The sequence below is a fragment of the Lethenteron reissneri genome, chromosome 27 (genome assembly GCF_015708825.2).
Source record: "Lethenteron reissneri isolate LAM-NWPU_2019-01 chromosome 27, ASM1570882v1, whole genome shotgun sequence".
Taxonomy (NCBI): Eukaryota; Metazoa; Chordata; class Hyperoartia; order Petromyzontiformes; family Petromyzontidae; genus Lethenteron; species Lethenteron reissneri.
Window position 1 is genome coordinate 1,934,389 of NC_083805.1, and position 25,833 is coordinate 1,960,221.

Here is a 25,833-nt window from a genome sequence, read left to right on the forward strand (position 1 = left end):
TGAAGCATTCGTGACTGCAAGCATTCATACTCTTAGGTTTTTTCGGTAAAGTCACGTAGGTAAAAAATAAAAACATTATTAGAAGTAATAATAGAAATAAAATATATGAATATTCTTGATTCTTTCGGTAATAAGAGAGAAATTGTCTTGCTGTGGTTTTCACACCTGATGATGATTGCTTGTGTTGCAATCGAAACGTCGTGATAATTTTATTGTTTTACTTGTATTATTTTATTATTTCTCTTCTACGTGAATTTACCAAAAGAACCAAGAATATGAATCCCTGCAGTCACGAAAGCTTTAAATCGAAAAGTAGAGTGACATTAAACCCATAAGAATAGGGTTTGACCCTTTCTGGCGATAAAACGGTCACGTTAAGATGTTAAAACACCAAACTGAAATATGTTTGCGAGGAGTCATGTCTGCATTAACCACATATACTTGTGGTGAACATGCTAACAAAAAAAACATGCTCTGGTAGTATATGATGATGCTGCTGCATTGTCTTTGAAACTGATCAGACAGCTTTCTTTAGAGCCTCGTCTCAAACGGCGTTGGACCAGAGGGCAACGCCAAAGTGCGAACAGCCCAAAAACAATTCCACTAGCAGGACATTGAGAGTTCGTGGTGAGCAGAGACTCGGCTCTAAAGAAAAGTTGTCTCTGGTGTGGACCAATCAGTTTCAAAGAGAATGCATCATATACTCCCAGAGCATGTTTTTTTTGTTTGCATTCTGACCACAAGTTTTGTGGTTAACGCAGACATGATTCCTTTAAAAAAATTCAGTTTGGTGTGTTAACATCTTAACACAACAGTTTTATTGCCAAAAAGGGTCAACCCTATTCTTGTGTTTTTTTATACTGACACGGGAGGTCCCGTGATTAAATGTTACCTCTACAGCGGTGTACATTAATATTTACAGTACTATATGTTTATGTGAGATGGGGTATATGAATAGCCCTTTGTCAATACACTGCTGAATGAAAGGCGTGCTGTTTTGTGAAGGGGAGCAGTCTAGGGCCGGTTCGTACATCGTTATATAATGCCGTATTTTTAAAATATATATACAACTTATCATTAATTGTATAAGGCTCCTCAGTTAACAATCTCGGCTCGGGGTGCGTTTACAAAAACCCCCAAAAAGCTCCGCGGGCATCTTTGTAAGGGGAGCGGACGGCCAGCCAATGGAGCCCACTCATCATCATCACCACCACGATCCATCTTGCAGATGTCCACTGCGCATCTCGTAAATTGTTTTCCACTTTCCTCTCTCTGTATTGTGGTGCCAATATGCGCTCGAGTGGCCACATCTTTCTGCCACCTAAGTCTTCTTATGATCAGAGTCTTCCTCTCTTTCCAGTTCCTTCCATTATCCAGAACAGCACTTTAAATGCTCCTATTGTACAACCTAAAAGATGTGTCCAAATAGTGCCACGTGTCCTTCTCATCACTGCGTGCCATCGTCAGGATTGTCTTCTACATATCTGTCAACTCCTTATCAGTGCTGCCTATCTGATTACAGACCAATTCAGACCTTATTGATCATCACCCCGTGCACCTTACAAATCTCAACGTTCATCCCACAAAGTCCCATCGCATGGTGAGACACAGACTTTGTTTGTGCCGCCCGTATTGAAACGGCTGTACTCCGCATGGACCTGGCAGAAAGATGTGGCACCGAAATACAGAGAAAGTGGAAAACAATTTACGAGATGTGCAGTGGACACCTGCTAGATGGATCGTGATGATGATCGAGCTTCATTGGCTGCCCGCGAAGCGTTTTGGGGTTTTTTTGGTTTTTGGAAACGCACCCTGAACCGAGATTGACAACTAAGGGGCGTTATACAATTAATGATAAGTTATATATGTAAAAAAATACAGGATTATATAACGATCAATACAACAACGCCAATAACTCAAAAGTACTTTATTTGTCCGGTGAAGTCTCACCGACTGGTATTTATTTAATAGTTTAAAGCGATTTGAAGCATGTTTTTTTTTGGGGGGGGGGGGGGGGCAGAGCTTTGTGACGTCATATTTGAGGGGGGGTCTGACTTTTTGTGACGCCGTGTGACGAAGGGGGGGGGGGTCAAAAATCGTCAAAACCGCGTGACGTCATTTATGGACGGCCCCTAAACAAAAATCCCATTCCATGTATCTTAGGCTTATGCTGAAACAATTATGGTTTACATTTTATACGTGTGACGATTATACCCCCGTCTCGATATGCAGTGCCTTTTGACGTCTCGGCGTCGCGATTTCATTACAAAAAAATCGATTTATAAAAATCCGAATTTAGCGGCCTCTAGTGGCTGGAGTTGTTACTCCCTGCCATTCACAAACTAGAATCCCTCAAAGTATATGCCCCCTCTGGTGGTTCAAACAAGTGAAACATCGAGTTTTGGGGCTCATATACCGAACTAATTGGTCACACAGCCAGGACCTGTGATATTTAGCCAATTTCTTGATGTTGCATACTTGAATAAAACCAGATTATCGGGAGAAACCCCACTAATTGGAGGAGATAACATTTAAAAAGAAATTGGCGAGGTCTAAACTCCCTTCCAAAGAGCTCCTGCTTCAACAACCGGCTTGCTGGACTGCCATCTACTGGCCACGATATATATCCAGATATTGCACACATTACGATATCATTGTTCAGCATTACGGTGCTTTATTCCAGGCTGAATAGAATTTTATCAACACAATTACGGAGCAGTGCATGTAGCCGTGTTGTTCGGTGCAGCACATACGTGCACAGATGCACAGACCCCCCTGGAAACATGTAACGTTGGGCGAACGTCGGCATGTGGTTGAAACTGATCAGCGAACTTGGCTCCACGTTGGAACAACGTTCCGTACTTACTGGGTACGTGCACTCGTACGCACACGTGACACACGTGGCGACCGGCGACGTTCACGTTAAACCCGTGTGGACAATTTCCCTGCGTTTTCTATCTAAATAAATATCAACGAAAAACAATTTTCAACGAAGGTACTTTCACGAAGGTGGCCACCGATGGCCCAACACGAATGCGGAGATTCACGTCAAGCGGAATTCGCCGCGACACATGCACAAATTACGGCGCGACGTGGATTTATAGGGCGCCTTAAGATGCTGTGCAAAAGCAGTGACTGGGTGTATTTATAATAAAGGTTTTTGGGTTAGTTCGAGTTATTTATAAATGTGGAGAGCCTCACCATTCTGACAAATTGCCCGATGAAGCTGGATGTAATTTCCAGCGAAACGTCGTACTCAAATTTAAAATCATGTTGATTCACTCTTCAACACACCGGTGGTCTAAAGTAGTGAACTATTGGTCTTTTGTAAACGTGACACATTTTTTATTGTTTGGCCGTGTCGGGTGGTGGAGGGTTACGACACATTTATAAATAACGCGATCTAACCCAAAAACCTTTATTATGAATATTGGTCGCGAAAGCCTACGTGTTGGGTGTATTTATTTAATAGAGAGAGGCAGCCAAAGGCAGATGAATAACAACGTGTCTTGCTCCCTGGAGTTGAACAGGACCGTTGACAGAGGCTTGCACTGCTGCGAATTCTCCTCTCAGTGTAGAGTAATATATTTGATATATAATGAAACTACCCGTTTAAAATTGTCATATAAAAACTGGTGAGATTAAAAATACTGCCGATTGGTGGTGTTGTATACTTACATCACACTGCATAACTTGCATAGCTTCATACCATTCATTGTATTATCCCGATTGATAATACGACCCGAGACAACGACGAAGAGACAAATTATCATAATTATATATTAGCATAATTACATACACTTGCATAACTTAGCACAAGTACACCTCCCTAATTAGCATACATTATGTTCATACTTACATAAATTAGCATGCTTTCGGATAATTACAGATTTTCCCATTTTCATTACATTTTTATTAATTTTATTAATTTTTCAAGACCCGACATATACAACGGTGGGCAGGTATGGTGACCGCTGCCCCCGTTCATTCAGCTGCCCCCAATTCATTGCAGGACGTGGGCAGCGTTTACAGCCAGCAGTAGCGGGCATCAGCAAGACATTGCAGGGCTGCAGCTTTCTCTTTGCCCTATGAAGACAAGATGTTGCCACTCTCACGTGAGGCCTGCCTCGACCATAATGCGTGGGCTCACCACAGGTGCAATATAACACGTTCCTTCGGAGTGGGCAGGTAGGAACTTGGTTGGACAGCGCATTCGTGCACGACAGACAAATATGCACGACAGACAAATAATCCCTGGTGGGCAGTGTGGAACCTGTTGTTCCTACCTGTATTATTTGTAAGCCTTCAGAGGTTGTATGCCTCGTCTTGCAGACAGCATATACAGTATATAATTACGTTAAAGCACAGTAAAATTAAACCTCGACAGTGGTGCACATTCATATACAGTACAGTATGTATCAGATTAGTATATTAATCGCCCTTTGTCAATCCACTGCTGAATGAAGGCTTCCCCACACCGTCAGTTTGTGGGGGTTGTTTGACCATACTTCACCGTAGTAGTCAGTGCTGGGTTGTGAAGGGGGCCAGCCTAGGACCGGTACATACATCGTTCGCCACATATGCCACGGACGGGAATCGAACTTTGGTCACCGGGTTTATAACAAAGTATGCTAACCACTGCACCACCACTCCCACACGTGACTTTACAGTATATACGTCTAAAACATCACCATAGTGCAATGTCAAGATAACTCGGCAGAAGATGCACGCTGTGCATAGCACCGATGGAAATCATTGTGATTTTGCTGACAACCAGCAACTCCCCATGTCCTGTACTATGCGTCTCACTGAACTCTCTCTTACCACAGCTTTGTTCATGCACGCTCCATCACCCAGTGGTGCCCATGCCCATGCTCATGCACGCCGTACGTCTATTCATTACGAGGCGTCTTTGCACGTTTTAATAATTCAACACCGGAACACGGCTCGAGATTCAAGTGGAATAACAAGTCAAGATAATATATTTGGTCCAAAAAAATCAATAAAAAAAACGTACATTAACGTGCCCTTCATGAAAAATAAATTACACCTTACTGCCTCTGGGTCCCATTGAACTTCGGTCATGGGCTCAGATTTCTCGAGTCCCGTTAGTACTCTGACTCACGGACGGGCATGGGTCTCTCACAGGGTACTAAATGGTCATTGAAGTGAGAGAATAAAAAACAAACGAAAGCAAGGTTCAACCTGGCTTGAAATCCAAGAGTTCTTATTTTTGGGCCAAAAATGGCCAGGAACATCCTCTGTATGGGACTGTCGGTCACCTGCACTGGCGAGCCCTCCCACTGCACTGCATCGTCGTGCTGTCTGAGCCACTCCACTCTTAGGGAGCCCCACTTCATCATGGGTACATATGCATCATCGTCATCACCACCAGCAGCTCCAAGCACTGCCAATGAGACCACACTGTTGCGTGCCAGGCCAAAACGGTCGACCGATTGGCCCGTTCGCTACACCGGTAATAACCGCGAGCCCTCCGTGACGGTGCTGTTGAACAGCGTCGGCGTCGGCCGCGCCGGCGAGTCCTCCACCTGCGTCATCATCCTCACAGTGATGCCGGCCGCCAGGACCGCCAGCGACAGCAGCGCGGCCAGGGAACGGCGCAGCAGCAGCTGGCACAGGGTGAGGGTCGACAACGGATGTCCGGGTGCGTTCAGCTCCTCGAGTCCCTCCATATCCGCGTTCGAGTCGGTGCCGTTTAAAGGCAGCACAATGACTTCGGGTGACATTTCGCTGGAGTCTGAGTAGCAGCACGGTCAGGAGCGATCGGCGGGTGTGGAGGAGGAGGGGGGGCAGATAGAACAGAAGACAATGAGATGAAGTAGAATCAGGGCCAGTGCATTCTAAGACATCCAGGGAAGGATGATAAATTATCTTCCTTCTATCTTTGTATTTCTACTCAGTGATGAAGCTATTCCACTCTCTATTATGTTGACCTTTTGCTAACACGTTAATAAACTATTATCCTGGTTATATTTACAAAACTATCCATATTAGCCTCTGTCTAGTTCTGTTCATTCTTCCTTCCATTTCACCGAAGAGCAATAGTTGATCTTGTTTTTCCCCGTCACACCACTAGCTATGTGTGGAAAATAAAGATTCGTGTTCTCTTATTTATATTTTTGTATACTGTCTCTCTTCGGTCTCTTGTGAGACAACATGCTTTTATTGTTTTTTATTGTTGTCTACGGAATATGCAAGAGCCCTCGTCAGTACCACAGAAGAGATATTGGCTACCCATAGCGGCATTTATCACTGAAACGATGCAGATGGCAGGATGAGACTTAACAATTTTCACCAATGTCAAGTCACCCTTACCGTGTTCTGCAGGTAGCCCGGAGAGTCCGATGATATCCTTGTCGGCATCCTGTTGCTCCTCCACATTCGGTGGTTTCACCCCAATGCCGGATCTCTCTTGGGCCTGCAGCAGGCATAATTATTCAGGTGTGCCAGCAGAATTCAACCAGAGCGATGTCGAAAAGGGATTGGTGGGAGGTGAGGCGGTGGAGGTAGCGCGGTTGGCATGGGCCATGGTCCTAGGAATGAAATGGGGCCTCCACCTACCCCAACGTCCCAATGCCCATCGTAGCCCCGCACTTGGGACCCCCTTACGGCCCGTGGGCCCCTGTGCAGCTGTGCTCCTTACACGCTCGATGGTGAAGTCACTGAGGTGACGCAGTAAGGGCGAGAAGGTAATTAAGGAGCAGGCAGACTTAGGCCTGGGCCACGAGCTAATATAACCAAGTACGCATTAGTCATGAGCAAGAGCAACGATCAATGCATCGGTGCAGCAATGAAGTGTTCAGGGAACTGAGAATGGATTATTTGAGCCTTACCTCATTGGCCATGGCCTTCCAGTCCAACCGGCACACGTAGAAAATCATGAAGATGCACAGCATCATGAGGCCGACCAGCATGCCGATCCAGAGACCTAGCACACACCACCACATCTCCGGCTCGTGAATACGCCATTGGGCAGTCTCCTTTACCGTAGGCCGCAGCATTGGACGTTAAAATCCACCAACGATTCTGTCACGAAATATATTCCATCTCCCCATGACCGGCCTAGTCACTGAGGCTCTTGGGCCACCGTCCTGGCACTCCCTCCACCTTTATCGGTGCTCACCCCTCACGGATCCGCAGCTCGTGGATTAAGCCCATCCAGTCTGCGATGTGCTGGACCCCCCAGGCCTTCTTGCCTTGCAGGGTGGTTTGGGATAGGTTTGTATGCACGTATGTATGTTGAACTTCTTTCGCACCATATGTAGCCAACCGTGCTAATCGGAGGTGCAAAATGTGATTAAAAATAGCATTGTTTACTTATTTATTCATGCCCTGTATGTATGTATGTTTAGTAATTCCTCGCTTAACGTGTTTTTGCTTAACGCAGCACTTTTCAGGAATGCATCTATTACTACTACCGTGTTAAACAACTGTACATCTCCGTATGGCTGGGGAAGCCGTTGTAGTTTCATGTCGAGGTTAGTGCTCCATTCAACGGCTTCAGTGCGTGGGCGATCGTCTGACTTGGATGGTGGCTCCAATCATCATTTGTTCTGCTCCTCACGCTCCACTCGTGGAGCAAGTGGCCCGCATCTTCCCTGCCCCTGTCTTCAAGCGGTCGAGGGTATGTCCAAGTCTTCCGTGGAAGGTTTGAGCCCTGGTACTTCACCGCTCGGAGTCAGTTACCACCATGTTGCGATTGGCGAGGTTTGTGGTAAATCAGGAGTTGCGCTGCCGAGATGTGCCCAAAAAAACTCATAAAAACAAACTTCGGCACAAATTAGGCCTGCCTCACCGATGACGCGTAGCGAGGTGCAGAACATGAGGCTGATGCCGATGGGAAGAGAGAATACGTTGTAACCCATGAAGTTGGCGACGGCACCGACCTTCTGCTTCCCTCCACCACGCAGGATCCCACCACTCACAACCTAAAGGGAGGGGGAGAAATGGAGGGATATGGAATGACAGATGGACATATAATTTTGATTCATTTCACATTTCAATGCCACCACATGTAACGGTCCCCACAACATCAGCATTGCCTACCCCCTTACAACATGACGTCAATCCTTGCAGTGAGTTGGCCTGGCGTAACCTCCGCATTGTGACGATCTGTGACTGGTGGCGGTAGACGAGGTGACGATTCCGGATTGGTCGTTGGGGATGAGGTGACAGCGATGAGATGAGGCGAGACGTGACGGGAGAGGGGACCGTGAGGATAACAGGGGGCGTTGGAGGTGTGGCGAGAGGAGAGAGCGGTGTATGAAGGAGGGAGCTTTGTGTGATGGAGGTGCAGTAAACAGGATGGGGCCCTTGCCTGGTCTCAGCCTGTGGGCGAGGAGAGTATCCACGACGCACACATTAAGTGGCTAACATCCCTTGTTGAGTATGGGCAACACAGCACAAGAATACAAGAATAAAATAACATTATTATTGATATCTGAATTGACTCTGGCCCCCCTCCAACCCTTAACCAAGCCACAACCAACAACGTGGTCAAGTATCATCAAAACAACCCCGTTGACCAACATGGCTTAGGGTGGCCCTCATCCAGCAGTGGATTGATAAAATGCTGTAAGTTATGACTATGATATTGTTAAAGATCATTTTCTTTCCTTTGGAATCACGATTCACCTGTTGGGAGGCAGACACGATGGGAAACGATTATTATTCCTGTAGCCATTTTAATTCTTAAAATTTTGTCTGCTAAATATTGAGTCTCAGACGCTTTCATCAATTCCTCTTTGAGTACATGTCCATTGACCCCAAAAAAACACTAAAGCATACGGAGAAAACCCTCGCTGGCGACGGGGGGGGGGGGGGGTACTCTCATGAATCCATTCCCCCCTCTCCCGTCGGCTCCACGCGGCACTCACCACAATCCCCTCGAAGAGCTGATAGGCGGCGCACACCGGAATGATGGCCGCCACCATGTCGATGACGTCGCTGCACGCGGTCAAACGTCAACGGCGACCGGGAAAGGGACGGGAGTGGGAGCGGGCAGTGGGGCACGGAAGGGGGGAGGCATCGTTAGCACCCGGCGCAGATCACACTCTGGGCAGAGGTACGTTGCCGCTCATTGCTTGCCTGCAGCAGTGTACGGCACGACTGGGTGGATGAGCCTATGGGCTGCACGCCAGGCATGGCACCATGAGGCCTACCACTTAAAAACGGCTGGCAAACAATGATTATCCGTCACTGAAAGCGTCTTAGCTGCACTAATCGGGTATTGGAGGGGAATAGTTCCGGCCTGGCAAGACTGCTTAGCGTGTATGCACCTGGCTCGCACGAGTGCCCATCGTGCCCCGAGGAGAGGAAAGCAGCCGCTTGAGTGCGGCAAGGTAAGCGAGCCGAGTTATTATTTTCCCGTGATTATTGCATAACGAGTGGCCCCCCAAAGTTGTTTGAAGGCCCTTCTGTGAGAACACGGTTCTCCACCCCTGGTCGGCAAGTTTCAAGTGCTGTGGTTTAATCCGCCTGGCGGAGGCAGCGACGGTGGCCTCACGGGGCGACGTGCTTACTGGTGACGTCACGGGGCGACGTGCTTACTGGTGACGTCACGGGGCGACGTGCTTACTGGTGACGTCACGGGACGACGTGCTTACTGGTGGTGACGTCACGGGGCGACGTGCTTACTGGTGACGTCACGGGGCGACGTGCTTACTGGTGGTGGTGTTACGGGGCGGCGTGCTTACTGGTGACGTCACGGGGCGACGTGCTTACTGGTGACGTCACGGGGCGACGTGCTTACTGGTGGTGGTGTTACGGGGCGGCGTGCTTACTGATGGTGACGTCACGGGGTGACGTGCTTACTGGTGACGTCACGGGGCGGCGTGCTTACTGGTGGTGGTGTCACGGGGTGACGTGCTTACTGGTGACGTCACGGGGCGACGTGCTTACTGGTGGTGGTGTTACGGGGCGGCGTGCTTACTGGTGACGTCACGGGGCGACGTGCTTACTGGTGACGTCACGGGGCGACGTGCTTACTGGTGGTGGTGTTACGGGGCGGCGTGCTTACTGATGGTGACGTCACGGGGTGACGTGCTTACTGGTGACGTCACGGGGCGGCGTGCTTACTGGTGGTGGTGTCACGGGGTGACGTGCTTACTGGTGACGTCACGGGGCGACCTGCTCACTGGCGGTGTCACGGGGTGGCGTGCTTACTGGTGGTGGTGTCATGGTGGCGAGGTGCTTACTGGTGACGTCACGGGGCGACGTGCTTACTGGTGGTGGTGTTACGGGGCGGCGTGCTTACTGATGGTGACGTCACGGGGTGACGTGCTTACTGGTGACGTCACGGGGCGACGTGCTTACTGGTGGTGGTGTTACGGGGCGGCGTGCTTACTGATGGTGACGTCACGGGGTGACGTGCTTACTGGTGACGTTACGGGGCGGCGTGCTTACTGATGGTGACGTCACAGGGCGGCGTACTTACTGATGGTGACGTCACGGGGTGACGTGCTTACTGGTGATGTCACGGGGCGAGGTGCTTACTGGTGACGTCACGGGGCGAGGTGTTTACTGGTGACGTCACGGGGCGACGTGCTTACTGGGGTTGTCATGGTGGCGACGTGCTTACTGCGCAGTGGTGAACACGTAGGACACGACGTGACGGCCCGCCACCAGGATGACGGCGTTCAGCAACTCCATGAAGCCTGCGGAGAGAACAGCGCGCGTGCACGAGCGTGTACACTGCGGTGCTCACTAAGTGGCACTCTCCTCCCCCGACGATCTTGCCGTGGAATCGATTCAACTCAGCCTCCGCGATCGTAGACGCTTGTCGTATATGATTAGTCTTTTTAGGCCACACAGTGTTATGGTGTGCAGATGCCACTGCCTGTTGTATGTAGGCTTTGTAGGGATTCGTTTGTGGGGCCGGGGGTGGGGAGTGAAATTATTTGGTCTACAATTTTTGGAAACCTGTTGGATCAACTCTTTACCCCCTACATCTGGGAGGGGGGGGGGAGTCACTTTCTGTAACTTTTAGATTCAGGTCTTCGGAAAGGGCTCTCATAATTTAGTTGACGGACAAACGGGACTGACGGGCTTTTACAATAGATGCACAAATGATAAATATTACACAAAGACTAACATGCCGTAGTAATCCACTTAGTCAATAGACCACGGTGGGTGGCAGCTAACTGAATTGTGGGTGATGACCTCCTGACCTCCCCAGTCATGCCGAGGAGCTGCCCCTCACTGGGAGCGAGGGGGGTGGCACTGTTGATCCTTAGTAAGCATGACATATTTCACACCCCCTGCACCCCAGCAGGTCTTGCCCAGCCGCGCTAGGGGCCCGCAGAGAATCTCCAGTACGTATGTACGTACGATGAACTTATTTCGCACCGTACGTAGCCAACCGTGCTAATCGGAGGTGCGGGGGAAGGAAATCGGGAGGTGTAGTGGCTTCACAATGCTGGCAGCACCTGGCAGCACATTGTACAGGGCCGAGGGTTTGCTAGTGCGTGTGTGTTTATATCGCAGATGTTATGAAGCGATCCCAGAAGCACTGACCGATGCAGATCATGACCACTTTGGCAGAGTTTTTGGCTTGTTCCGGCCGCCCAGCGCCAAGAGCATTTCCAACGCGAACGTTCACCGCCACAGAGAGCCCCAGGGGAATCTACGGCGGCGCAGAGAAGATACGAGAAAATACCAACAAGAGCAATAATAAGGCCTCTATTTTCACTGCAAGCATCAGCGAGTCTCGAACCTCTTGGTCTGGAGGGTCCCGCATTCAAACGTTTGGCAATGTCACGTCTGGCTTCATGTGGCAGGAAACTGGAATAGCCACGATGATTTGATTCGCGGGCCTAAAAAATAAATTACTCCCAAAAAACACACAAAGAGGGATGGTACCATCAGATCTGCGGTACAGTTTTGGCATTAATCGTTCGTACACTGGCAACACAATTATCGGCTCAATTGAACGTTCCTGATCGAAGGAGACACTGCTGGCCAACACTGCTCCAGGAGGCCAAAAGGCTCATCGACTAAACCGTTATTGTGTCTTTGATGTGGACAGATTCTTGGTGGTGTCCGACAGCTGTGTCAAACTTGGTTTTGGCTTTCCGAGTTTCAGGATATTACATTTTACCCTAAATAGTCCTTAAAGTGCCTTCGCCTGCCTCTGTTAGCCTTGGGCAATCCTGAAGTAGCCTTGGGTCTGGCTCTGCGCTGTCATTGCAGAAGAGAGCTGTCCCATTGTAAGTACGTATGCACGTTGAGCTTCTTTTGCAGGGTGATCGGATCGCTGGGACATCGCTGAGGTTTTTATTTGTATTCGTTTACCCAGGACAGCCTGACTGAGCCTCAATACTCTTTTTCAGGAGGGGGCAATTCGCCGTGTCTCCAAGTTGACTAATTTGCCGGGAATAAACGACACACGTGGCAAAGTTGAACGACAACGTGGGCACATGTGGGCGTGGCTTTACCATGTACGTGATGGTGATCAGCTGATAGGTGACAGCCTGGGACGCCTGCTCAAGCACTCCGAGGACACCTGCACGCACGTGCGTAGCACACAAAAAGACAAAGATCCCCCGTATAGCCTTTCACCAACTGTTGGGGCAAGTGCTGCTGAGCGAGCACCTATGAAGGACGCCACGGGACACAAGGCGGTGGGTGGTCAGCACCACGCCCGACCGCCTTTGTCTCCCCAGTAGCGATGTTCACACAACGCACCAGGTACTCATTTGAGGCTGAGACGACCTAGGGAAGGCCCAGCATCATTTCAGATAATTGTCACTGGTGTTGGCCGTGAGCAGGAATCGACCTCGGGTCACCACATTCATAGTGCAACACCACTGCTCCCCATGTATAACATGTACACAAGCAACCTCTCAGCCTTATACAACGTGCTGCCAGGTGCTGTTAGCGAGCACCTATTAAAGCTGGAATGGCTCATGACAGGTGAAGTGGACAATATAGTCACGCCCGGCCCCCTTTGTATCTCCAGTGCTGATGCTGACACACCGCACCCGGCACTACTCATTTAAGGCCAAGCTAGGCGAGACCCAGGGCAAGTTCTGATACCGATGGGCAGTCCTGTGTCTGGACTTGGATTCCAACCAAGATAACCCGGTCACATGGAGACATATGTTTACGTTTGGTTTGGACCGGATTCACAGTGGCGTTAATAGTAGCGCCTCTAGTGGCTGCCGGGGTGACGCAAACCCATTGCACACTGACGCACGTGCAAAGCCAAAAAAAACAGCGATTTTTTCGCACGCGGTTCCATGTGCTTGTGTAGGGGTGTCAAGGGAAGGATTCCCACCAATAGGAGGGTTAGTGGGAGGGGTAATCGAGGAGATATAAGGGGAGAACGGGCGGGAAGAAGGGGCCTTTTGGCGGGAACGAGATTGGGACGGCTGGGGACAGGTGTGGATGGGAGAAAAGGATTAAAAGACGAACCCCTGCAACCTTGTGTCGGCTCTCCTTTACACTTGCATCGTGCCCACAATAATCTACGATGATCGACGGATCGACGCATCGTTCCCACTCAAGAGTTTGCGATATCGAATGTGCACGCCCGTGCTGATTGACAGCCCGGTGAGGTTGTTACAACACAACAAACGCGTCACGTAAGACATGTTTTGACCCTCGCTTAGATTTCAATTGTTAACCAATCGGCAGGATGCTTGCGATGTGTAACGAGCGGAGCTGATCGTTAATCTACCGTGAAGCAGTTCATCTGTTTGTGTTGTATGTTGGTCGGGAGACATTTCAGAAACATCTCGCAGTGGCGAGATGTTAACTTCCTTGCTTGGTATGCAGGAGGTCATGGGTTCGATCCTGACCCTGACGCCTGTATATTTGGAGATTGCATGTCTCTCTCTCTCCATGGTGGCACGGATTTTTCTCTGGGTCCTCCGGTTTTTCCCTCCGCATTAAGAATCAACATCACGCGTTTAGAGTATTGGGCTGCTGTACATTTCCACATGATAAGCCATCTTCGTTGAGTTGTCATTTGTGGCTAGGTCATGTGGGGATTTCCAGCAGCCAAAGACTCTAAACACGTGACTGGTTCTAAATGTGCAGGGAAAAACCGGAGGACCCGGAGAAAAATCCACAAAACCACGGGGAGAGAGAGAGAGACACGCAGACTCCTGCACAGCAGGTGAGGGAATTAACATCTCGCTCCCACGGCATTGGGGTGGGTCTCCACGAGCGCGGTGATCACGGGGGAAGACCTCGGAGCCAATGGCTTGGAGACTGTGAGGGGACATCTCGGAGGTGGTAATGAGGTTGCACTGGCACCAACGGCTTTGGTCGCCGTGACATATTCGTTTTATGGTGGGCGGTTGGAGCCGGGAGGGGGAGGGGTGGGTGGGAGGCTGACCGGTCAGGAAGATGCCGACCTCGTAGGCCCACCACTCCATGCACACCATGACGAGGCTGGGCAGAGCCAGACGCATGAACACCCCCCAGTTCTGCAGGCAGTCCCAGGACCAACCTACACACACACACATAAGGCAAAGATCCCCCATGTAGCTTACACAGTCGACTGTGTAAAGTTATAAGGTCCTCCAAGTTGTGGTTTTTAATTCACTGCCCAATAGAGCACTCGTCTAAACAGCTCTACGATTTACACTGCTGCCGTGGTAGAGTTTCCTCTTCAAATCGTTTGGCTGTTATATTTTCGATGATCAATATTTTAAATTTTCAGTAGCATCCTTTTACCCCTCCCTCCCCTCCCCTCCCCTCATTACCTCCCCTCACCTCCAGAGTTTTCCCCGCACCTCCGATTAGCACGGCTAGCTATGTACGGTGCAAAAGAAATTCAACATGCATACAAACATCCTTGAAAAGTATCTCTTTAGATTGATGGGCCCCCACTGCTATTCTTCTCGTGCACGCGTGTGTGCGTGTGCACGTGTGTGTCCATCACCTGCCCAGGTGTTGCGGTGCAGGCCTTTCACTCGGATGTAGATGAAGAGCAAGATGGTTTGGCTGTAGGTGGAGATCACGTACGCCACCGCCGAGCCCCTGTCGCACGCACGCACGCACGAGAACGTACCCGATCGCACACACATTCCATTAGAGCGGTTGGCTGTGTATGGTGCGAAGGAAGTTCAACGTACGTACATACAGAAAGAGAGACGTAAAAACATGCCGTGCTGTGAACTGTAGGTACCCCCATTGCAGCTCTACATCCTGAGTGACCACTCTGACCACCCCGACCTCTGACCTATCCAAGTCTGGCATGATGAATGGGTTGAGTGCCTGTGGATTGGCAAGGCGTGCTAGACGGCAAGTGTGCTTGTGTGCATGCGTACCTGTGTGTGTGTGCGGGAGCATCGTGGTTAGCACACTGCACTATGAACCCGGCGGCCTGAGTTCGATTCTTGCCTACTGCCAACATCGGTGGCGTATATCCGTACCGGTCCTGGGCCTCAGCTAGGTCGACTCAGCCTTAAATTAGGACCTAGTGCAGTGTGCAAACGTCGGCATTGGGGAGACAAAGACGGCCGGGTGCATTTTCGGCCACACCACCCTCGTGTGACGTGGCGGCCTTCGTACAGGTCCTCGCCGACAGCGCTTGCCTCAACAGCCTGCGCGGGCTATATGGGGGCGGCTCGCTGTTTCCGCGTGTGCCACGGTGGCTAGGAGATGTTCACTACCTCGCCTGGTATGCAGGAGGCTGTGGGCTCGATCCTGGTAATGCATACTCGATTTTTATCCGGGTCCTCACTCCGTATTTAGAATCAATTTGCAGTCAAGAGTATTTGGCTGCTATAGTTTTAATTGAGCGCGTGACTCACGGTACACCCATTTCCATAACGTAGATGAAGATGTAGTTGAAGAGTGCGTTGAAGCCATTCATCAGCAGGCCCGTGTACACCTGTGGCATCGTGATGCTCTGCACTCCACACACAGGCAGCACACACGTGCCGTGCCGCAGTTGATGGCCCCACGAGCCTCGGCATGGGATCGGAGTTCTCAAGCGGAACTCAACCTCGCAGAATCGAGTAAAATTTACTCAGGATGATTTGAACAGCAATGGAGACCACGTTGTCCGATTCGAGGAGTTAAACGGAACGAATATATGTCACATGGTCGCACTCATGACGCACACAGCACTTGCCACAAATTGAACAACAACAGTACCTTGCTCATCTCGTCAAGGAGCATAAACCATCTCGCAAACTCTGGTCACCACATCGCGCGCCTTTATCTGCGCTTCTGCGGCCGTCTGGAACGCTCTTCCTTCCGAAATTGGAAAGCCACGGGGAGCTCTGCACTTTTAAAGCATCTAAATTGACAATCTAATTTCTTTAGAACTCCTTTTTGTGTTTAGTTTTCTGTCCTTCCCCCGCACCTCTGGTTAGCACGGTTGGCTTACACACGTACAATACCTTGATTTTAAGAGTAAAAACGAGATTGGTAGATGGTGCATTGTGATCGTTATGATCAAGCACAGATGTATGTATGCGTGACCCTTAATAGATACCTGCCAACATCACTTTCCACCACAGGCTTCCAAGTCAAGACGGGGCATCTTTGTTACACTTGTGTGCGTGTACCTAATCGCCACCAACGCGCTGACCTGGTTCTGAAGATACTTGCTCTCCAGTTGGTGCAAAAATATGGCCTGTGTGAAATCAAAACAGCACCACACACACACACACACAAAAACACACATTGTTACACAACACAACAACCTCTCGAATCAGCAGCAAACAAAAGCTGTGTACAATAGAAACTACCACATGACATGCAACACCGTTAACACTGAACAGCAGCGACCGATACACATTGGTCAGGAACCACTGTGGCCCTATGAGGGAAAGAGAAAACAAAACGTCTGACAGGTGGGTGACGTCTCAGGGCAATGGGCCCTCTTCGTAACAGTCGGAGACTGCGCCATGCACCACAGGACCCGAGAAACTTGTAGGATATGATTTCTATCAGGGCCCCAGGCTGCATCCTCAAGCTGTCACTGTTTGCTCTGTCTCTCTGGCCGCTCCGGTTCTCGGCTACAAAGAAGGCCTGTCCCATTGGCCAAAATATTTACCATTATATATGCGCGCGTGATTGAGTGTGAATGTTTTCCTTGTAGGGCAATGTCATTGATGAATTCAGTGTGATTGATTAATTTAGTGTAATTGATGCATTTAGTGTAATTGATGAATTCAGCGTAATTGATGAATTTAGTATCATTGATGAATTTGCGTTTCTGTTGATTGTGCGCCGCTGCCAACGGCGGTGTTGCCAAACGCTTTTGACATCGTCGACGTTCAAGCGAAATCGATGCACGTGGGAGCGTGATGGGGAGGGAGGGGGTGCTGCACTCACGGGCAGAGCCGGGATGCAGATCAGCACGTAGAGGCTCGCGAGCCTGCGGGTGGGGAGCGCGACACAACGAGTCAAGCAAACGAGCGGCGGGTTAAACGGAGGTCGCCTCGCGGGCCGCGTCCACGAATTTTTTTCGAACGACCTCCAACTCAAGACGGAAACTGGTTGAGCCGGGAGTGGAAACGCGCCGACGCCGCCCGTCGGGTTGCAGCTGTGCCCGAGACGGCCGTGCCCCCCACGGTGCCAAGCGGCACCTGCGTGGCGCGAGGAGCAGGCACGCACCTTGCCACCTCGGGGTCTTGGCCGATGATGAGCAGGAAGGGGCGGATGTTGAGGAAGAGGGCCCAGCAGGGGCAGCAGGAGAGCATGAGGATGATGATGCCTCTCTGCAGGATCACGCCCACCTCGTGCAGGTTCTTGGCTCCGTACGCCTGGAGAGAGAACGCCAGAGGTGGGACAAAGTCATTGTTATGCAAGTCCAAGTCGAGTCTGAAGTCATCAAATTCATGACTCGAGTCTGACTCGAGTCCAAGTCACATGACTCGAGTCCACACCTCAGAGGTGGGACAAAGTCATTGTTATGCAAGTCCAAGTCGAGTCTGAAGTCATCAAATTCATGACTCGAGTCTGACTCGAGTCCAAGTCACATGACTCGAGTCCACACCTCAGAGGTGGGACAAAGTCATTGTTATGCAAGTCCAAGTCGAGTCTGAAGTCATCAAATTCATGACTCGAGTCTGACTCGAGTCCAAGTCACATGACTCGAGTCCACACCTCTGGAGAACGCGCAGCGGGTGGCGGCGTGGTGGTGGTGGTGGTGGTGGTTTGTGTGTCCCCCTCTGGTTGAGGAATCGACGAAGTTCACGGGAACAGTGACCGTGGAAGCAGCAATAGAAGAGCGACGAGGAGACGTGTGACCGCCGCTGAGTGTGTGTCTGTGTGTGTGTCTGTTGGAGTGTGGGGAGCGGTGGTGTAGCGGTTAGCGCGCTGCGCTATGAACCTGGCGACCCGGGTTCGATACCCGTTCACGGGCAACACCAGTGACGATTATCTGAACCGGTCCTGGGCCTCCCCTAGGTCGACTCAGCCTCAAATGAGTACCTGCTGCAAAGGTGGCCGGGCGTGGTGCTGGCTTACACCCTTGTGCGCCTTTACAGCCTTCGTAGGTGCTACTCGCCATCAGCACTTGCCCCGACAGTCCGTGTAGGCGACAAGGGGGTTCTTTGTGTGTGTGGCGTGCGAGTCGACTGTGTCAGGCCGCTCGCGCTCCAACTTCAGCTGCTGGTCATGCGACACGCGCGCTCTGACCCACGCCACGCACGTGCGGCGCCGCTCCTGGCAACGACTGCCACAAGTGCAGGGGGCACCCAGCGCTAACGTGTCCCATGGTAATGCATACCCGTCAACCCCTTGTCAGTGCCCCTACCTTATTACAGACCAACTCAGACCTTATTGGTCACCCCGTGCCCCTCATCAATCTCAACGTTCATCCTACAAAGTCCCATCACAAGGAAGAAACAAAAACAAATAGATAAAATAAATGTTTGTTGCCCGTATTGAAACGGCTGTATGCTGTAAGGACCTGAAAATACAGTTTCCCTCTACAAGAATCCGGCGTGAACCGTACGGGTCGACACGGTGTGGTGATGTAACGGGCTCCTCCACAGCGGGTTCCCCACAACGTCGAGTTGACCGGGAGTGAACCCGCGGTATGTATGTACCGTATGTTTTGAACTTCTTTCGCATCGCCAGTAGCCAAGCCTGCTAATCGGAGGTGCGAGGGAAGGATGACAAACTAAACACGAAAAGGAGTTTTAAAGAAATGAGTTTGTCAATCTAGACGATGATGATTTAAAAGTGTAGTGCTCCCAATGGCTACCTAATATCGGAAGGAAGAGCGTTCCAGACGGCACAAAAGCGCGTCCGAAAGCGCCGCGCGATGCGGTGACCACCGCCTCCGTGCCCACACCACTCCCGCCACCCCCCTCGCTCCCGTTAACCACACGCGGACAATTCACGAGCGGAGTCACCGCCCCCCCTCGACCATCGTCCACGGACGGGGGTTCAAAGCGCCATGCTCGCGTTGCGGCCTCGAGGCGAGGGTTACTGGTTAACCTCGCGAGCTCGCCGCTGGGTAATGAGAAGTGGATCGCTGACGCCCGTGGTCTCCATTTGATTCGTTCGTTCTATCTCGCCCGAGGTGAGGAGCCGTTATGGATTAAGTGTCAGTCACAGGGATGATCTGGGTCAGTGCAAATTAATCCACGTGACCACGGGGAGAGAGACACGCAAACTCCAAATATACAACAGGCGTCAGAGTCGGGTTCGAACCCACGACCTCCTGTATACCAGGCGAGGTAGTTAACATCCAGAGTGGACAGACAAAGGGCCGTGTGTTCAAAAACACTAAAATCACGCTTTCCGTCCTCCAGAGCGCTGACGCGACCCCCGTGACCCCCTCCTACCTGTGACATGAGCGTGTCGCACGCCAGGGACATCCCAACGCCCACGGCGATCGCCGTTATGTTGAGAACCTGCGAGCGGAACGGACGCAGCGAGGGTCAACGCGACGGGCAGGGGGAAGGAAGCGATGGCGACGTGCGTGTGTGCGCGTGTGGCATTGGCGGCGCAGTCCGTGACGACCTCTTGAACTTGACCTTGAGCGCCTGGCGCAGCAGAGGCAGCCGGCTCTGAATGTGGAAACCTGTTGCTCATTGGTGAATCTATAGAAGCAGCCGCTCTGTCGATCCACTGCTGGATGAGGGCCTGCCCACGCCGTGCGGGTCATAGAGGCCAACTGACCGTACTGCACCGAGCTGGTCAGCGGGAGCTGAAGGCGGAGAGCACATCAACACGGCACAACAAGGGAATGCTCTGTGCTGCACAACGTGTGCAACCTCCCATCCTGGCGATTTGTTGAACTTTTACAATTGAGGGCCTCATTTTAATCTCAAAAATAGATTGTAATTATTTTTGTCTCGTTTAATCGCCTTGCTTGAAGCTGCAATTGGCGAGGGCGTTTCAGAAGCCATGTACTCTACGTCTGTATCACTCATCACATGATTTGGTAAACGCTGATAATTGGTTCTTTACCCTTCTATTTGGCAACAAAACTGACACCTTTTTGCAAGGAGTCATGTTTGCATAGACCGCAATACCTGCAGTCATAAATACAAACAAAAGACATAACTCTGATAATGTGCACTGTCCTTGAAGTTGATTGGTCCACACCCGAGACAGCTTTCCTTCGAGCCTAGTCTCATATGGGTTGGACCAGATGACGCCAAAAGGCGCACAACTCAAGGACAATGCACCATCAGAGTATGAGAGCTCGGGGCAAGCATCTACACTATGGGGACCTCATTTGCCAGTAAAAATATGATAATTGGTTCTTTACCCTTCTATCTGGCAACAAAACTGACACCTTTTTGCAAGGAGTCATGTTTGCATAGACCGCAATACCTGCAGTCATAAATACAAACAAAAGACATAACTCTGATAATGTGCACTGTCCTTGAAGTTGATTGGTCCACACCCGAGACAGCTTTCCTTCGAGCCTAGTTTCATATGGGTTGGACCAGATGACGCCAAAAGGCGCACAACTCAAGGACAATGCACCATCAGAGTTATGTCTTTTGTTTGTATTTATGACTGCAGGTATTGCGGTCTATGCAAACATGACTCCTTGCAAAAAGGTGTCAGTTTTGTTGCCAGATAGAAGGGTAAAGAACCAATTATCATATTTTTACTGGCAAATGAGGTCCCCATAGTGTAGATGCTTGCCCCGAGCTCTCATACTCTGATGGTGCATTGTCCTTGAGTTGTGCGCCTTTTGGCGTCATCTGGTCCAACCCATATGAGACTAGGCTCGAAGGAAAGCTGTCTCGGGTGTGGACCAATCAACTTCAAGGACAGTGCACATTATCAGAGTTATGTCTTTTGTTTGTATTTATGACTGCAGGTATTGCGGTCTATGCAAACATGACTCCTTGCAAAAAGGTGTCAGTTTTGTTGCCAGATAGAAGGGTAAAGAACCAATTATCATATTTTTACTGGCAAATGAGGTCCCCATTGGTAAACGCTGTTGCGTTGGCGCTGGTGTGCAAATCACGCTTCGTAATATGAACCCTTTTTCATTGCACACACAGATCATGTCTGCCATGGAGATGGGTCATTGCCCGAAGCGTCATCTCTTTTTCATTTTCAGGCCACACACACGGTGGTATACACACACACACGCGTAAATCTATATAGAAATTCACAGGCGCTTATACGGGGTGGGCAAAATATTCCGATTGCGGTCTTTATCCAGCATTGGGTAGACTAAGGCTGCCGATGACGACGACGGTAACAACAACAACAATAACAACAACAACAATAACAACAACAACAATAATAACAACAACAACAACAATAACAACAACAATAATAACAACAACAACAACAATAATACAAAATGTGAATTGTCTCACCGCCGACGCCAGCATCACGGAGTCCAACTCGATCTTCCCCAGGTGGCCGCAGAAGATTGTGCTCACCATGCTGATGCAGAAGATGAGGAAGCTGGACACGGTCTCCGAGGGGCGAGGAGAACACACGGGGGGGGGGGGGGGCAACACGTGGCATCAACCCGGCCATCCGCGCCACGGCTCGCTCACGCGGACGTATTGTGGAACGTACAAGGCCCCCCCCCTCTACCCCCATAGCAATGTGGACACATCCCACCACTGGCTCAGAAGTTGGGCAGTTGAGGACCCCGCAACGCCGAATGCTTTCTTGAGAACTGCTTTTTTGTGTTTAGTTTTGATTTGAAGCTTTTGTGACTGCAGGAATCCATACTCTTTGGTTCTTTCGGTAAAGTCACGTAGGTAGAAAAATAAAATAATATTTGTTATTTTATTTTTCTACCTACGTGAAATTTTTTTTTTCTACCTACGTGACTTCACCGAAAGAAACAAAGAGTATGTTCAGTTTGTTTGTCCGTCGCCCGCGCCTCCGATGAGCGAGGTCGGCCACGCGCGGTGAGTGCGAAAGAAGTCCATGGTACTTTTGAACCAAATTCGAACTCTTTGTTGCTTCGGGGCGACCCGAACTGACCGCAACGCCGCTGAGGATCGAGCCCCAGTCCTGGCGACGGGGTCAAGTGTCAGGGGGCACGCGGCGTGGGGGCGCCCAGCAACTACGCCGACCCCCCCCCCCCCCCCCAGCGAGCCGCCTTCCTAGGGCTCCCTCCCGGCCCCACCCCCCTCCCCCGCCAAGAGAACCCCCTTCGTATCCCCACGTCTCAACAGCACCACGCAATGTGATGCAGCCACGAGGCTTTCGCTGCTCCCGCGGCCTCCTCCAGCCACGAGGTTATCGGGCTCACAGGGGCTGGAAGGGGTCAACCGAGGGGAGAGCGAGCGCGCAGCCACTATGCCCAAAGTGCGTGCAACAAAGATCCCCTCCCCGTGTCCCCTTTAACAGGCTGTTGGGGAAACAGCTGTTATCGAGCAGCACCGATGCATGCCGGCAGCGCCACGCCCGGCCGCCTTTGTCTCCCCGCTGGCCTAGGGGTCCATCGTGGTATCTTTGTTGAAAGGCACTTTTGGGCACAGTGGCACCGTGCTCGCCTCCCGCTCGGTTGACCCCTTCCAACCCCTGTGAGCCTGATAACCTCGTGGCTGCATCACATTGAGTGGTGCTGTCGGGACACGGGGATACGAAGGGGGTTGTCTTGGGGTGGCGGTGGGGGGGTTGGGTTACCAGGAGGGCCCCCTCCCTAGACTTCTATTGAAGCCTTTCCTGCGGTGGCATTTCACGTACGGACGTGGGGGAAGAGAGGAGGAACAAGGTGGCAACGAAACTCACGAAATCGGGCCCCGACTTTGCACTCATCAACAGCAGCCCCTGCGAGACATCTCGTGGGCCGTGCAGGGGCGATGCGTCGCGAGCGGCTCTCGTTCCTCATTCCGGGGGGGGGGGGGGGGAGGAATTCTCTGCCCGTCCATCCCTTCCAAAGGACTCTCCGCGTGATTCCGCGAGAATTATTTTAAAACAAAGAAATCTAAATCTCGATGGAACTCCCGACAGAGCTTAGATCTCTGTAAGCAATGCGCAAGATGATAACGCTGATGGTGATTACAGTGGGAGTGTTGGTGTTGGTGATGATGATGATTGTGATTTCAGTGGTGGTGGTAGTGATGATGGTGCTGATGATGATTGCTCTTACCACTGGCACGGCGAGCATGACCACCTCCCGGAGTTCGCTCTTCCAGTTGACGGGAATGAACCGGGAGAGCGCCCTGCATCTCTCCCCGCCGCACAGATTCCCGCAGGGGCGAGCCATGGGCAGCAGCAGCAGCAAACCCTCCCGTGTCTCAATGTGTTTCTCTGTGTCAGACCACGCGTGTCTCAATGTGTGTCTCTGTGTCAGACCCCGCGTGTCTCAATGTGTGTCTCTGTGTCAGACCATGTGTGTCTCAATGTGTGTCTCTGTGTCAGACCATGTGTGTCTCAATGTGTGTCTTTGTGTCTCTGCGTGTCACTATCTCCCTGTATCTCCGTGTCTCTTGTCTCCTTGTGTGTGTGTGTCTCTCTCTATGCGTGTCTCCGTTTATCTTCACAGCGGATGCCCTACACAAAGACAAAGATACCGCCCCCATTTTCATTGTATCGACTGTTGGGGCAAGTGCGGCAGTGCTGATGTTTACACACAGTACTAGGTACTGTACTCATTTTAGGCCGAGTAGACCTAGAAGAGGCCAAATACAGTTTGGGGAAACCACAGGGAGAAACAAAGTTCCTCTGTGTGGCACGCAGACACGATGGGATCACGTGCTGTTCGCGAACACTCATTGAGGCGCGACTTAGGGTGGTGTGACCAGCAACACGCCCGGCCGCCTTTGTCTCCCCAGTGCTAAGAGAGAGGTCCGAGGCAGGTAGAGAGATGCCACTCGCTCCGAATGTTTTCTGTGGCCGGGAATCGAACTCGGGTCGCCGGCTTCGTAGCGCAGCGCTCGAAACACTGACCTACCGCTCCTCACTCAAAGACACAGATATAGACACAGTTAGAGACAAGGATCCCCCGTATAACCTTAACACACTGTTGGGGCAAGTGCTGCTAGCGAACATCGATGAAGGCCGGCACGGCACACGAGAGGGGGTGACTAGTAACACGCCCGGCCGCCTTTGTCTCCCCAGTGGCGATGTTTACACGCCGCGCCGGGTACTGATTTGAGGCTGAGTCGACCTAGGGGAGGCCCAGAACACACTGTCTCACGCACGAACACACACGCGCGCGCGCTCTCACCTCCACGCACCCTCGGTGCCGTTACCGGCAGCTGGACCAGAGCGCCGCAGCGCCAACTCTCTCTCTCTCTGCTCCTCTCGAACACAACCCCAACCACCACCAGCAGCACCACCACCCCCCCACGCTTTTATCTGCGTGGCCTCCAACCAGGCTGGGGGGCGGTGTAGAGGGATGGAGCTTTGGGGCGATTGTGTAAGTTCCCCCGGCGGTGGGGGTCATGTAAAGCGGGGGTTGTGGGGGTGCCGTTTAAATGACCACCGCCGACCAGGCAGAGCGCCCGGGCTGGGAGCCCAACCTGTTCGAGGTGACTCAGGTTTATGGTTTTTTTTTACAGCAGCGGCTGTTGGACGCACATTACATCATCCCCTTCCTCCTCATCATCGGCCCTCGTCAATCCACTGCTGGATGAACGCCCCCCCCTCCCCGCCCGCCAACACGGCTCTGTGATGCAACAACCCACGTGTCGCCTGCAATCGAGGGGATGTTATTCCTCGGCCCGTCGTCTCGTCGGGTGGGTTCCGCTCCGCCACGACCCTTGGCCATTGCGGGGGCCGACGTCTCGGCCAAAGGCCACCCCCCCACCCCCCATCTCTTACCTTTCTCAACAGATCCCAATCGCATTTTAACCTTGATGAGTATTGTTCTCCCACGCACGTGTTCCTCTTGTCGCCGTCATCTCTCTCCACTCTCTTCCCTCCCCTCGCCCTTCTACTCCGTGCCCCCTTCTACTCCGTGCTATCCACGTGACCCCACGTGCCCCCCCCCCCCTGCTCTCAACGTGACCCCACGTGCCCCCCCCCCCTTGTTACGGTCACTCATTTCTCGGCCCTTGCACCAACCCTTGACCATCTAAATCTGTCTGTTTTTTTTGTCAACGCTTTTAAACTCTGTTGTTATAGGGCGCCTTGAGCTACGGCGCTCTACATAAATATAAAATTAAGATGGGATGTAATTAATTTACACGCGAATATTTGTCCGTGCGTGCATTGATAAGCATCGGTTAATGATACACATCCCCTTCGGTGCACGGGCCCATGGACGATTGGTGACGGAATGGCAGCCAAATGATGGAAGGAACCGCCCCGTGAAGGTGACCACGGGCGGACAGTGATGGAGCTGTGAGGTCATCATCTCACTTTAAAACCATTAAGCTACTTATTGTGCTACCAGGTGCAAGGCCCCGCTGAGCTAAGTAGCTGTTTTTTCAGAAGCGACCTCGCCAT

General features: G+C 51.3%; 1 protein-coding gene across 4 annotated transcripts; it reads right to left on the reverse strand.

Moving 5' to 3' along the window:
- Nucleotides 1-2,654: 2,654 nt before the first annotated feature.
- On the reverse strand, nucleotides 2,655-24,829 carry SLC47A1 (solute carrier family 47 member 1). Of its 4 annotated transcripts, none has more exons than XM_061561060.1 (18): nucleotides 24,621-24,829; nucleotides 23,531-23,691; nucleotides 21,792-21,893; nucleotides 19,785-19,853; nucleotides 17,602-17,750; nucleotides 17,320-17,362; nucleotides 16,571-16,615; nucleotides 15,786-15,883; nucleotides 14,912-15,009; nucleotides 14,363-14,476; nucleotides 12,456-12,523; nucleotides 11,536-11,644; nucleotides 10,601-10,676; nucleotides 8,898-8,967; nucleotides 7,817-7,949; nucleotides 6,855-6,949; nucleotides 6,337-6,439; nucleotides 2,655-5,758 (listed from the first exon to the last, which is right to left on the reverse strand). In XM_061561060.1, the coding sequence occupies exons 2-18, from the start codon at nucleotides 23,645-23,647 to the stop codon at nucleotides 5,469-5,471; spliced, it is 1,779 nt and encodes a 592-aa protein (XP_061417044.1). In that variant the 5' UTR covers nucleotides 23,648-23,691; nucleotides 24,621-24,829; the 3' UTR covers nucleotides 2,655-5,468. The 4 variants fall into 4 exon arrangements, with proteins under 4 accessions (XP_061417044.1, XP_061417043.1, XP_061417042.1 ...); XM_061561059.1 differs by having other exon boundaries at nucleotides 24,611-24,829; XM_061561058.1 differs by having other exon boundaries at nucleotides 23,531-23,934; nucleotides 24,621-24,828.
- Between the last annotated feature and the right edge of the window lie 1,004 nt (nucleotides 24,830-25,833).